The sequence below is a fragment of the Theropithecus gelada genome, chromosome 20 (genome assembly GCF_003255815.1).
Source record: "Theropithecus gelada isolate Dixy chromosome 20, Tgel_1.0, whole genome shotgun sequence".
In the NCBI taxonomy this organism is placed as follows: Eukaryota; Metazoa; Chordata; class Mammalia; order Primates; family Cercopithecidae; genus Theropithecus; species Theropithecus gelada.
The window spans coordinates 13,247,358-13,263,151 of NC_037688.1; the positions used below are offsets into that span (position 1 = coordinate 13,247,358).

The window sequence follows — 15,794 nt, forward strand, 5'->3', positions numbered from 1 at the left end:
ATTCTTTTTGTTTCTTCTTCTTCTTCTTTTTTTTTTTTTTTTCTTTTGAGACAGCGTCTTGCTCTGTCACCCAGGCTGGAGTGCAATGGCATGATCATAGCTCACTTCAGACTCGATCTTCCGGGCTCAAGCAATCCTCCCACCTCAGCCTTCTGAGTAGCTGGGACTGCAGGCATGCAACAGCACAGCCAGCTAACTTTTTAATTTTTTTTAGAGACACGGTGGGAGGGGGAGGTCTCACTTTGTTGCCCAGGCTGTTCTCGAACTCCTGGGCTCAAGGGATCCATCCTCCTCAGCCCCCAAAGTGCTAGGATTACAGGCGTGAGCCACGACACCTGGCCTGGCTTAGGTTGTTGACAGTTGGAAACACATCTTTCTGTGCAGGTATCTGGCTATAGAGTCTCAAGGGTCTGCCAGTCCCAACTTGAAGACCCCCTAGACTGGGGAATCTTCTGTCATGGCTGTAATACACTGTTACTAATGTTACATTGAGAGAAAAGTCAGTGGCATAATAATGCTTAAAACATGCCATTTCTTCAGTGTTTCTCTATGAACACTACACATGCATTATTTTATTTAATCCTTGCTACAATTCTATGGAGTTAGAATAAATCTCTCATTCCTAGACAAGGAAGCAAACTCAGGTTAAGTGACTGACTCAGAGCCACACATCTATGTGGTCGGGCTGGAAGATTGTGAGATTCAGAAGATAATTTTGGAGAACTCCAGGGCTCAGACTCAGATTTTCATCCTGGCCTTCCTGCCTGCTGTGAGCAGAGTTGATCAGTAGGGATGAGTTGATTATCATCTCCTTCCTTTAACTCTCAGCCACTCAGGGTTGATCAACTGTTCTCAGATAATGGGACAAACCCCTGCCCTCCCACCCCCATGAGCACCTACATAGGTCCAAACAGGCTTGAACTTCCTCAGTGTGAAATGGAGCCACAGCCCAATACATTTCCGTTTTCTGGTCAGGTTCCTCATCTAGCGAGGAGGGCAACTGTAATTTTTGCCTTTTCCGGTAATAGTAGCTCAGTTTTCCTCTAGAGGACCATCTCTCCCCTGTCAGTCCATTATGTTTTGAGTGAAACAAATTCCACTCCTAGTGCCATCATGGGTGTATTAATATTAGTTCACTTAATGGAAGAGCCCGGGGGAAGTGGTTGCTCAATGGCATTACTGGATCCAAGTTCTGATTATCTGAGAATACATTTATCTCCATTTTACAGAAGGCAACTGAGGTTCATGGAGATAGTGATTTGGCCAACGTCACAGGCCCAGTAAAAGGGACTGAAAATCCAGGTCCGCCTGACGCTAAAGCAGGGAACTCTGCCTAGTGTCTCTCTGTGGAGTGTTAGGGATCCTGGGGTACCCTTCAAGGTCTTGGCTCTGAAGGAAAAGCATTCCTCTCCGAGGAGACAGGCTATATTACCAAGGGGGTGGGGCCAGATGCCTGAGGGGGTGTGGCCAGAGCCTGGGGCGTGTCAGAGCCGAAGGGGCAGGGCGGCAGCAGCTGGCTTCTAGGTAACTTCAGCGCCTGCGCAGAGGCTCCCCAGCGTCGCCGTAGGCTGGGACTCTAGTGGGTCTTCGGCTCAGTAGTGGCTGCAGCGCCCGAGTAGGTCGCTTCGGCCGGGTTCCACGCCCGGCTCGACCATGAGCCGGTGCGCCCAGGCGGCGGCAGTGGCGGCCACAGTGCCAGCTGCCGGCGTCGGGAACGTAGGGCTGCGGCCACCCATGGTGCCCCGTCAGGCGTCCTTCTTCCCGCCGCCGGTGCCTAACCCCTTCGTGCAGCAGACGCATATCGGCTCCGCGAGGCGGGTCCAGGTGAGGGGCGTGGGTCTGACAGGGGAGGTGGTCTGAGGGGGATGTGGGTCTGAGGGGAGAGGTAGTCTGAGGGGGGCCTAGGTCTGAGGGGGGTCCAGGTAAGGGGTGTGGGTCTGAGAGAGGAGGGCGGCCGAGCGGGGGCGTGGATCTGAGGGAGGGAGGTGGTCTGCGGCGGGCGTGGGTCTGAGGAGGGAGGTGGCCTGAAGGGGACGTGGGTCTGAGGAGGGAGGTGGCCCGAGGGGAGCCAGGGTCTGAGGCAGGTCCAGGTGACCGGTGTAGGTCTGACAGGAGAGGGCGGTCGAGGGGCGCGTGGGTCTGAGGGGCGTGTGGGTCTGGGAGGCAAAGGAATCAGAGAAAGAAAGAGCAGTGGATCTGAGAGGAGAGGACTTTTGAGGGACCGTGAGTCTGAAAGGGGCAGAGATGTGCGTCTGAGAATTGAGGACATTTAGAGGATGGTCTGAGCGGGCACAGGAGGGGAGGGGAGAAGATGCAGGGAAGATGCGGGTCTGAGAGGAGGATCCGAAACAGGAAGAGACAGAGCTGGCTGGTGGCGCAGGCTACAGTCCATGCCCCAGAAGGGAGAAGGAATCTGAATCTGTGACAGAAGTTTCAACTTGAGTTTATTAGAGTGTAGTGGGAGGCAGATCTACCACGGGAGAGTAGACTTGAAGAAGCTTTTTTTTTTTTTTTTTTTTTTTTTTTTTTTTTGCCTTAGGAAAGAGAGAAGTCAGTATGGGATGGATAAGAGTGAGGCAGAAGGCAGAAAGCCCAGGTCTGTGATTAGAACAACAGGTAAGGCTGGAAAGATTTAGCCGAGCAGGAGCATGATGGAAGGTGCGAAGTCAGAATCAAAGAAAAGGGACAACTGAGTCAGCGTAGGGTGTTCAAGAAGTTTTGGTCCAGAATCAGTCTTCACCTAAAAATGTTTCCTAAGTAGAAGCGTGAGAAGTAGTAGCCCAGACTGTTTTCCATTGTTAAAAATGGCTATACTGTTATTCACAAAGAAAGTTTCCTTTCCTTTCCTTTTTCTTGTAAAGGGTTCCTTTTACCATTGGCAGTTGCACTCTTTGGACTTCCTCTTTGTTGAAATTAGTGATCAGAGAACAAGATAGGCCCTGCTAACCACATTTGTCCTGTGTGTTCTGCAGGGGGGCAGGGGGAACAATTTTGAAGTTTTCATGTCCATCTCACACATTACTTTGGATTTGAAGTCGTATAATATTTGCAATCAGCTTGTATGCACTAACACCATTGTCTTCTACAGTGGGGGAAGGTTAAGTGCAGAGCTAAGCAACACAGGTGGCGGCTTGAGTAATGGTAAATGGGTGTCTGGTTGAAGAGGAATGTGAGAGAGGAAGAAGATAAAGAATATGGTAATACCGCTTTGTGAGGAAATTAAACGTTTAAAAATGTGATCTTCATGTCTTTAAATGAATAGATATTCTTTTTGTGTCTTGACATTCTGAAACATTTGTAAATACATAGACCATTGTTCAATATTAAATTTAGTCTGATTTAGTTAAATCATACTTAAATGAAAATATGCCCATCTATTTGACTTCATATTTTGGAAAGAATCAGAATGGAATGTTGATAAATATTTATATTGAACCTATAATAAATTATTAAGTTTTTCCATCACCTGGTTGGTTACTGTTTAAAGGTCTCTTCCAAATAACTCTCTGAGAGATATAGTATAATGGAATGATAGCTAGTCAATTATAGGACCTGGTCATTTATTAGTTGTGTGACTTTAGCCAAGTCACTTAACCTCTCTGAACTACACTTTTCTCGTCTATTACATTGGAATATTAATAACTCAAAGGAGGGCTAAAATTAAGTGAAATAATCTGTTATTGTTTGTTGATCTTAATATTGATAATATTGATAGTTATCCTATTTATTTTCTAGAAAGTATATACTGTACTTAAAATTTACTACTTGGATTAAATGGGATTTAACAAAGTCTGGATATTAAAAATACTTTTTAAATTTATATAGATCAGAGATACCAAAGAGGTTTCAATGGTTTGAGTCATCTGGGTAAAGGGAAGATTTGAATAGGCATGGTAGAAAAACAATGTCCATATTATCCAGTTTAAAAGATGGACATACTTTCATTTAAGTATGGCTTACTATAATTAATTTAGGCTAAATTTAATCTTTAATGGTGATCAATGTCTTGCTTAAGGACTGTTGTCCTCACATTTCAGTAAGAAAGTTAAACAAATAAGTACAAAAATATATAATCTCATGTTTTAGTAAGTGTAATGAAGGAAAACCAGAGAATAACACTGAGAGGAGGCCACCCAATGGAGATGACATATTATCAAATGGAAATATGATGGGGAATTCTCTTAATTTGTCAATGAGTTAACTCAAAATTGATTTACTATTAAGCGCTATTATTTGTTGCAAACCTTGAAGATGGCACAGAAAAAAAAAAGTTGCCTAATATTTCGCAACTTGTTCAGTTAAAATCCATATGGGTTGCTCAGTGTAGATATGAGTGACTCTTATGCTAATATACTTTAACCTCATTCCAACTCTTTCTTCAGGGTCTATGCTATATGGTCCTTTCTTTCAGTCAAGATTATTTCTTGGTCTTTTAATAATGATACCTCTTCAAAGAGAATCTCAGCCAGTGACCTACCAGAGTGACTTGGGAATTTGAGTCATCTCATCTTTCTCCACAGTACTCTTCCCCAGTATACCACCATACTTCATTGTACCACCATTCAAATAAATATAACATTATCTAAAAATAGTGTGCTTACCATGTACACAGAGCTTCAAGAAAAATCTCCTGGATCCAAGATCCCTTCTATATTATAGTTCTGAAACTCCTACTCATCTTAAAACATATTCTGTTTTATAGGAAATAAGACTGATAGCAAAGTTTCATTATATTTGTAAGTCAGTTTTCAAGTGAAAAATAATTTAACAGGACTAGTTTTAGTCTCAGGAATGGTGGAGTAGCTTAATGTAGACAACCCTTTCCATGCATAACAATTATAAACTGTAGTCAAAATAGGAAAAACTTCATGAAAGCACTATAGAGCAACACAAATCAGACAGAAACTGGAGGGATTTGTTGCTTGAAATAATAGTTCTGTACTGTGAAACATTACCCCAACCCCCTTTTTTCCCTGAAGGTTGTCACTTGACACCATGTGAAGGGATTGTTAGAAAGCTTCAGTCTTACTGGCCTGATATATCAGAGCACAAAGTTCAGGACTATCAGAGTGGCTAAAAATTGAAGGAGGAAGTCCCAGAAAGGAGAAAGCTAGAAATGAGGGAGCCCCTAAATTGGCATATAAATTATCTCAAAACGTTGGTCAATTCCTGAACTGTATATTTACAAAGGAGCCTTCAAGGGCCCTGGAGGAAAGTAACAGCTGGAAGGAAGAAGAAACTGAGCAGACATTTCAACTGATAGACACTACAGGGAAGGCACAGTTCGAATCCCACCAAATTAAGAGGACCTTGGCAAATATCTCAGGCTTTACACTGAAACCTCACAAAGGTTATACCATAGGAGAAAAGCTAGTCCTAACCCTAGGACTAAGGCTTCAATCTAAGTCTAAGGGCTAGCTTCAAACAAATTTTCCCTTAAAAAGTATAAAACTAAGGCTTCACAAGGTGAATGCAATCAGCCAGAATTTTACCTACCTACTAGGACAGAAATCAACATTCTTGAGAAAAGGATAACAGAATCCAGAATATCTGTAATATGTCACGCAAAATGGCCAAAATACTATAAAAACAATATTAGACATTCAAAGAAATAGGAAAATGTGACCTATGATCAAAAGAAAAATCAGGCAATAAAAATAGACCCTAAGATGATCAAATGTAGGACTTTGCAGAAAAATACTTTAAAGTAGCTATTATAAAAATGCTCAAGGACTTAAAAGTAAAGAAGCATAATGAATGAATAGTTGGAAGGAGCTTAGCAGATAAATAGAAAATGTAAAAGAGAACCAAATGGATATTCTAAAACTGAAAACTGTTATATCTGAAATGAAAAATTCACTGAATGGGCTCAGCAACACATTGAAGATGGTAGAAGAAAGTATTAGTGAACTTGAAGATAGGTTACTAGAAATTATTCAGTCTAGAAAGCAGAATGAAGAAAACTGAGATGAGACATCAGCAAAACTGGTGAAGTAAAGGCCTCTGAAAATTATCTTCTCCATAAAGCAATGAAAACACACAAAAAAAGATCAGAATCAACTTTGTCTTAGCTCTGAAAATTAACCAAAGGCTTCCAACAATCCAAGGAGCATTTATTTAAGAGTGCTGACTCTTAGTTAAAATAGTAGGCTTTGTTACAGTTTAATTTTATTCTCATCCCTCATCCTCAGCTCTGCAGTAGCCTTAAAAACCAATGTCCTACAGTCATAATGAAAACCAGCAACCTGTCAGCCACTAGAGGGGGAAAAATAGTGTTAGAGCATTTTCAAAGCCCCATTCCCAAGGAACTGTCATTATTGGCCAGTCTGGTGGCTGCCTGGAAGGCCTCATTTGCGAGACTGTCTTTATTTGATTTGTCTTGGTGCTTACACAGTGCAAATAGCCTTTTCTCAAGGGTGTTTGTCAAAACCAATCAGAGGAAAGCGAATGCAGTGGTGCACACCTGTAGTTCCAGCTGTTCAGGAGGTTTATGTGAGAGGATTGCTTGAGCCCAGAAGTTCAAGGCCAGCCTGGGAAAAATAGGGAGACTCTGCTTCTTAAAAAGTAAAAATAAAAAAATCAAAGGCAATTGCTTAACATCACAGCTGCCTGAGACAGTAACAGTTGGAGCAAACAGTAGGCTAGCCAAAAACCTTAAAAGAAAAGTTAAGGGATGAGATGATCATAGGGGACTTTAAAAGCTTTGACATATTCCTAGGAATCTAGAAGGCTGTCCACCTGAGTAAGGCTTTATTCATGCTCAAGGCTATGCACATGTCCTGAAAATATCGAAAAATACCCTAAGCTCTCACCTCTGACTAACCTTGAGGGACTGTACAAGCAGAAAGTGAAGGCTAAGGCAGAGTTGTCATCTGTCACCTGACTGTTTATGATGTGCCCCTATGTGCACAAAGAGACTCTTTGCAAGCATCAGGAAACTTACTGGTTTCAGGTGCTTAAAAAAATCTGTAATCATTAGCTGATTACTAAGCTAACTGGTCAGAGACTTTAACTTTAGTAGCCACAATGACAAAGAATACAAGCTTTACAAATTAGTTTATAAAAGACACTAAACAAACAAATAACAACAAACAGCAACCACAACAAACCCTGGAAAGGGATGAGAATCATTTCCAGGGTTGCTATATTATTTAAGATATTTAGTTTTAATTTAAAAATTGCAAGGTGTGTAAAGAAAAACAAAGTATAGCTTATAAGTAGTTTAAAAAGCAGTCAATACAAACTTTCCCTGAGGAAGCCCAGACTTTAGTCTTACTATACAAAGACTTTAAATCAGATATTTAAAATATGGTCCAATAACTAGAGGAAACCATGTGTGAAGAGCTAAAAGAAAGTATGGAGCAGGGTATCACCAAATGGAGAATATCAATACAGATGCAATGCGTGTGTGTGTGTGTGTGTATTCACTAGAGGGGCTCAACAGCAGACTATATCTAACAAAAAAGGAATCAGCAAACTTGAAAACAGGTCAACAGAGATTATCTAGTTTGAGGAACATAAAGAAAAAAAGATGAAGAAAAATGAACAGAACCTCAGAGACCTGTGGATGCTATCAATTTTACCAACAGATTCATAATGGGAGTTCCAGGAAAGGAGAAAGATGCAGAAAGAATATTAGAAGAAATAATGGTCAAAAACTTAATGAATTTGATTAAAAACACTAATCTACATTCCCAAGGAGCTCAAGGAACTCTAAGAATAAACTCAAATATACCTATATCTACAGATACGTTATGTACATTATGTACAAAGAATCCTCAACAAGATTAATGACTGATTGCTCTTCAAGAGCCACAGAGACCGGAAGGGAGTAGCAGGATGATATATTCAAAGTGCTGAAAGAAGACTGTCAATAAAGCATTGTATAGCTAGAAAACTATCCTTAAAATGAATTATAAACGAGCAAAAACTGAGAGAATTTGTCATTAGCACACACATGCCCTAAGATAAATAATAAAGGGAGTCCCTCAGGCTGAGATGAAAGGATACTAGACAGTAACTCAAATTCACATGAAGAAATAAACAGCAGTGGTAAAGGTAACTACATGGTTAGATGTAAAGGACAGTACAAATGTAATTTTTTTTTGTTTGTAAATCTTTTTTTCTCTTATCCAACTTTAAAAACATCTACATAAAGCAATAATTATAAATCTGTGTTGATGGACATACAATGTATAAAGACATAATTTGTATAACAATAATAGCAAATAGGAGAAAGAAGGGAACAGATCACAGTTTTTGTATACTATTGAAATTAAGTTGGTTGATCCGAACCAGATAATTATTATAAGTTAACATGGCAACACTTAGGACAATCACTAAGCAAATACATTTTTAAATATAGCAAAAGAAAGAATGAGGGAATTAAAATGATAAACTAGAAAATATTTAACACAGGAGAAAGCAGCAATGTAGACATAGAGAAATTTAAAAAGACCTAAGACATATCGAAAACAAATAGCAAAATGTCATATATAAATCCTACCTTATTAGTAATTACATTAAATATAAATTGATAAAACAATCCAATTAAAATGAAGATTCACAGAATTGATAAAAATACATAACTGTGCGCTTCCTAAAAGAGACACACTTTATTTATTCATTTATTCGTTTACTTACTTAAAGGCAGGCTCTTACTCTGTCGTCCAGGCTGGAGTGCAGTGGTGTAATCACAGCTCACTGTAGCCTTGACCTCCTGGGCTTAAGTGATCCTTCCATCTCAGCCTCCTGAGTGGCTGCAACTATAGGCATGCACCACCACACCCAACAAATTTTTGTATTTTTTGTAGAGATGGGATCTCCTTATGTTGCCCAGACTGGTCTCGAACTCGTGGGCTCAAGCAATCTTTCCACCTTGGCTTCCCAAAGTGCTGGGATTATAGGTGTGAGCCACCATGCCTGGTCAAGAGACACACTTTTGATTCAAATACACAAATAGGTTGGAAGTAAAAGATGGAAAATGATATACCATGCAAACAGTAGCCGAGAGAGAGCTGGAATGGCTGTATTACTATCAGATAAAATAGACTTCAAGACAGAAATTGTTGCTAACGAAAGACATAATGATAAGAGGATTGATTCATTAAGATGTAATAATTATAACCATATATGCATCAAGCAGCAGAGTCCAGAAATACACAAAGGAAAAAGTGACAAAATTGAAGGGTGAAAGACAATTCAACAATACGAGAGACTTCAATTACCAAATAATGATAGAAGGTAGAACAATGAGACAGTATCAATCAGGAAATTGAAGACTTGAAGAACACTATAAACAGACTACATCTAACAGATATGTATGTAGAGTACTCAACAACAGCAGAAAACACATTCTTCTAGTGCCCATGGAACATTTGCCAAGGTAGATCTGTATGTTAGACAATAAAACAATTCTCAATAAATACAAAGTGGTTAAAATAATACAAAGTATGTTATTTGACCACAGTAGATTGAAACTAGAAATCAATAACAGAAAAAAATTCACAAATATGTTGAAATTAAATTACTTCTAAATAACCAATGATTCCAAAGTAATAATAAAACAATAGAGAAAAATAACAACTCTAAAAGTTGGTACTCTGAAAAAAAATTGACAAATATTTATCTGCACTGACCAAGAAAAAAAATGAAAGAAGACTCAAATTAAGAGAGGACAATATTACTGACCTTTCCAAAATAAAAAGGATTATAAGGAATTATATAAACAAATGCATGCTAACAAATAACTTAGTTCAAGTGGACCAATTTCTAGAAAGACACAAAATACCAAAACTGATTCAAGAATAAATAAAAAATCAAATAGACCTATAATATATAGAGATTAACTAGTTCTTAAAAACATCCCACAGAGAAAAGTTGAGGACCAGATGACTTCAGTGGTGAACTCCACCAAAGGCTTAACAAAGAATTAACACCAATCCTTCACAAGCTCTTCCAAAAAATGAAAGAAGACAGAGCACTGCCCAACTCATTCTGTGAGGCCAGGCCTACTCTGATACCAAAACCAAAAAAGGACATTACAATAAAAGAAAAACACAGACCAATATCCATTGCGAATATATATGCAAAAATCCACAATAAAACGCTAGCAAACTGAATCCATCAACTAATAAAATGAACTATACCATGGCAAAGTGGTATTTATCCAAAAAATGTAATTTTGGTTCAACATAGAAAAATTAACATGAGCACCATATTTATTGAATAAAGGGCACAAGAACATCTTAATAGACACAGAAATATGATTTGACTCACTTTCATGATAAAAACCACTCAATAAACTAAGAGTGGAAAGGAGTTTCCTCAGCCTCATAAAGGGCATCTGTGAAAAATAGCTAACATTATACTTAACAGCGAAACACCAAAAAGTTTTCTTCTAAGATGAGGCACAAGACAAAGATACCTACTCTCATCACTTCTGTTCAACATTGTACTGGAGGTTCTAGGAAGGGCAATTAGGAAAGAAAAAGAAAAGACATCTATATTGGAAAGGAAGAAGTAAAACCATCAAGAAGGCATGATGTTTTAAACAGAAAATCCTAAGGAATGCACAAAAACACTTGGAGCTAATAAATCAGTTCAGCAAGGTGGCAGGATACAAGATCAATATACAAAAATCATGGCATATTTTTTCACAAGCAACAATCTAAAAATGAAATTTAAAAACAGTTCAATTTAAGTTAGCATCAAAAAGAGTTAAATATTTTAGCAACAGAAGAATTCTGCATTGAAAACTACAAAATATCATTGAAAGAAATTAGAGACGACTTAAATAAATGGGAAGACATCCTGTGTTCATAAATTTGGAAGACTTAAATTGTTAAGATAATGACACTCCCCAAACTGATCTACAGATTAGTATAACTCTTCTCAAAATATCAGCTGGCTTCTTTATTTTTTGCAGAAATTGATGAGCTAATTTTAAAATTTGTACAGAAATGCAAGGGACCACAAACAACCAAAAGAATCTTGAAAAAAATAAAACAAAATTGGAGAACTCACATTTCTCATTTTCAAAACGTACTGTGAAGCTACAGTAATCAAGACTGTATTGTACTAGTAAAAAGACAGACATCTAGATCAATGAAATAGAATTGACAATACAGAAGTAAATTCATACATCTGTGGCCACTGATTTTCCACAGGATTGCCAAGACGATAAAATGGGGAGAGAGTGGTTTTTGCAACAAATGGTCTGGGACAATTGGATTGACATGTGCAAGAGAAGGAAGTTAGGTCCTTACCTCATAACATACACAAATTAACTCGAAGCAGATTAAACTACTAAATGTAGGAGTTAAAATCATAAAACTCTTAGATGAGAACGTAAGTGTAAATCTTCATGACCTTGAATTAGGCAGTGGTTTTCTAGACGTACAACAAAGGTACTAGCCACCAGAGAAAGAATGGGTAAAGAGGACTTCATCAAAATAAAACACTTTGTGTTTCAAAGTACACTACAATGAAATTGAAAAGATAACTTACCGAATGAGAGAAAATATTTGCAAATTATACATTTGATAAGAGTAGGGTGTTCAAAACATATAAATAACTTTTAGAACTCACCAATAAAAAGATAACCCAACCCAACTATCCACCCATAATTCTATATCTGATGAAAATATTATTCAGAAATGAAGGGAAAATGAAGACATTTTCAGATAAGAATGGAGGGAATTTGTTGTCAGACCTGCATTCAAGAAATGGTAAAGAAAGTTTTTTGGATTGGAGGAAAATAACACCAGATTGAGACTTGGATATACAGGAAAGAATGAAGAACACTGGAAATGGTAAATATGGAAAGAATGATATAAAACTTTTTTCTTTATATTAATTTCATCAAAGAGCTAGAAAATGTAACCATTTAATACAAAAATTATTGTTTTCTTGGGCTTACATATATTTAGTGGTAAAACATATAACAATACTGAAAGGGTGGTGGATGGGATGGAATTGTACTTTTCTTACACTTTCTGTGAAGTGGTACAGTATTAACTCTGAGTACTTCATCTTATGCTAAGCACACATTGTAATCTTGAGACCAACTGCTGACTAAAAGTATAAGAAGGTATAGCTAAGGGGCCATTAAAGAAATTTAAATGGATCACTAAAGAAAAATTTCATGAACTCAAGAAAGAAAACAGAAAATGAGAAATAGAAACATGAAACTGATGGGAACTGATGGGATATATAGAAAAGAAATAGCAAAACAGTAGATTTATACCAAAATACATCAATAATTACATTTAGTATACATTAATATCCTAACTTAAAGGCAAAGATTTTCAGACTGGACAGAAGAATAAGACCCAGCTCTACATTAATCCACAGTACATACACTACAAATGTAAATACAAAGATAAGAAGGAAGAAAAGATAATGTGGAAATAGTGTAAGTGTAAGAAGCTGATGTTATTGTATTAATATCAGATAAAGTAGACTTCAAGACATGTCATGACATCAGATATAAGGAGGAACATTTTGAAAGGTCAGTGGGAAAACTTAGCAGCACTTAATGTTTATGTACCTAATATCAGAACTTTGAAAACTTGAAGCTAAAATTGAGAAAACTAAGCAAAGAAATAACTAAAACATAATTGAGGATGGTAACACACCTTTCTTGGTAATTGACAGAACAATCAAACCAAAGATTAATAATATAGAAAATTTGAACATTGGTAACCACTTCCACTGAATTGACATTTATGGTACACTACCTCCAAAAGTACCAGAATATAATTTCAAGTACACATTTAATGCTTACCAACATAGACCAAAGGCTGGGTCATAAAAAATCTCAATAAATATCAAAAGTTTGAAATATTACAGAGCATGTTCTCTGAACACAATAAATTATATTAGAAATTAATAACAAATATATCTGATAAAAATCCACATATTTAGAAATCAAGCTATATACTTTAAAATAGTCCTTGGGTCAAAAATATATTACGAGTGAAATTATGAAATGTTTTAAACTAAATGTGAACAAAATGCAACGTATCAAAATTGTAGGATGCAGTTAAAGCAGTGCTTGCCAGTAAACCAATACATTTAAATACATAGAAAAGAAGAAAGGTTTAAGATTAATGATTTAAGTTTTTACCTTCAGAAGCTGGAAGAACAAATTAAACACAAAGTAAGTCAAAGAAAGGAAATAATAAAGATAAGAGCAATAATCAGTGAAATAGAAAACTACATAGAAAATTAAAATCAAACATTTGTCTAATAGATTAATAGAATCGATTAATGGAATTGATAAATCCTTACCAAGACTGATAAGAAAACAAGAAAGAAAATACAAATTACCAGTATCAAGAATGAAACAGCATATATCATTATAGGTTAAATGGCTAATAAGGGAACATTATTAACAACTTTATGCCAGTAAATTTGAAACATACATGAAATGGACAAAAATCCAGTGTACCAAAAATAGACACAAGAACTGGAAAATATGAATAGCCCTTTATCTATGAAGGAATTTGAATTTATTTTGTATCCACAAATATACATTTAAAGAAAACGTTTCACCAAGATTATTTTACTAGTAAATTTTGTCAGACTTTTAAGAATACAATAAAATCACTCACACAAGCTCTTTCAGAAAGTAGAGAAGTGTGGAACAGTACCCAACTAGTTTTATGGGGCTAATATTACCTTGATACCAAATCTGAAAAAGACATTATAAGAAAAGAAAATTATAGATCAATATTTCTCATGATCATAGCCATAGAACTCTTAACAAAATATTAGCAGGTCAAATATGGCATTGTATAGAAAGGATGATACTGTATGTCACTTCCAAGTTTATCTTATATCAGGAATATAAGGTTGATGTAACATAAAATTCCAATTTCAATGTAATTCACCATATAAGCAGAACACATGATAAAATGCCTGTGATCATCTCAATAGATGCAGAAATTTCATTAATTCACCTGACAAAATTCAATACCCACTGGTGATAAAAATATTTTCTTAGTAAGATAGAGATAAAGAGAAACTCTCTCCATCAGATACAGGGCATCTACAAAACACCCACAATTAATATCATAGTGGTAAAATATTGAATCTATTTCCTCAAAGGTTTGGGATAAGACAAATATCTTGTTCACCACTTCTGTTCAACATTATGCTAGGGATCATAGCCAGTGCAATAAGAAAAGAAAGGAAATAAAAGACATATGGATTAGAATGGAAAAAGTATAACTGTCGTATTCACAAATGGTATAGACTGTATATGAAGAACTTCCTAAGGAATCAACAGAACAACTAACTACGAAAACCAATAAGTGAACTTGACCAGGTCATAGGATAAAAGATCAAAAGTCAATTTTACATTTATATACTATAGGAGCAAACAATTGCAAAATGAGATCAGGTAATCTAATTTATAACAGCAATAAAATGGCATTCAATACTTAGGAAAAACCATATAAGACCACTACACTGAAAACTACAAAATATTTCTGTGAGAAATTAATGAAGACTTACATAGAGAGATATACCATGTTTATGAATTGGAAGAATCAATATTATTAGAATGACAATTTCCTCCAAATTGTTCTGTAGATTCATTTTGAAATCTCAGTAAAAATCCTAACAGGCTTTTGTGTATGTGTAAAAACTGACAATTCTAAAACTTATATGGAAATGCAGAGTATCTAAAATGCCTTCAGAAAAATGATGAAGAAGAATGTATGGGCGGACACACACTACTTGATTTCAAGACTTACTTCAACACTGTAGTAAATAAGGTAGCAGAGTATTGACAGAAGTATGATGAACAGATCAATGCAACAGAAAGAAAATCCATACATTAATATTCAATTGATTTTTTGCAAAGCTGCCAAGAACATTGAGGAATGTCAAGTCTTTTGGTGCTGCAACAACTGGATAAATTTATGGTTAAAAATGAACCTTAATCCACACTGCATACCACACAAAAAATGTCATTTAAGATTGACCATAGATTGAAATGTAAAAGTGAAAATCATACAGCTTCTAGAAGAAAAGAATATAGAGTATCTTCAGGAACTTGAGGTAAAGATTTTTTCAGAAGGACACAGAAAAGAATTAAACATAAAATAAAAGTTGATAAATTAAACTTCATCATAATTAAAATTGCTTTAATCAAAATATACCGCTAAGAAAATGAGAAAGCAAGCCACAGAATGAGGAAAAAAGTATTTTCAACACATATATTGACAAAGGGCTTGTATACATTTATATAAGGAACTCTTACAAGTTGATAAGAAAAAGACTAACAAACCAGTAAAAATGGGCCAAAGACTTGAACAGACACTAATATTAGAAGTTAAAGGAATGACCAATAAGTATATGAAAAATGTATTCAGCATTATTGTTCATCAAGGAAATGCGGATTAAAGCCACATGAGATATTCTTTTATACCCACTTTAATGGCTAACATTAAAAATAAAAAAACTGACCATACCATATGTTGGTGAGGATGTGGAGCAACAGGAACTCTCATACCTTGCTGGGGATATAAACTGGTGAAGTCACTTTGGAAAACAGTTTTATAGTATTATATAAAGTTAAACATGCCCTATGACCCAATGATTTTATTTTCAGTGAAATGAAAATGTATGGTCACACAAAGATTTGAACATTAATGTTCATATGAGCTATAATAGCTGAGAACTTATAATAGGCCAAATGTGTATGAACAAGTAAATAAATAGATTGTAATATATTCATACAATGGAATAGTACTCTCCAATTAAAAAGAGTAAATACTGATATA

The 15,794-nt window shown here is 36.3% G+C and overlaps 1 protein-coding gene across 1 annotated transcript in view; it reads left to right on the forward strand.

Annotated features, from left to right (window-relative positions):
- Nucleotides 1–284: 284 nt before the first annotated feature.
- Nucleotides 285–15,794, forward strand: part of LPCAT2 (lysophosphatidylcholine acyltransferase 2) — a 77,648-nt gene continuing 62,138 nt past the window's right edge. The window contains exon 1 of the mRNA XM_025369461.1: nucleotides 285–1,824. Within this exon, the coding sequence (XP_025225246.1) occupies nucleotides 1,654–1,824 (171 nt within the window). The 5' untranslated portion in view covers nucleotides 285–1,653. The remainder of the gene's footprint in view (nucleotides 1,825–15,794) is intronic.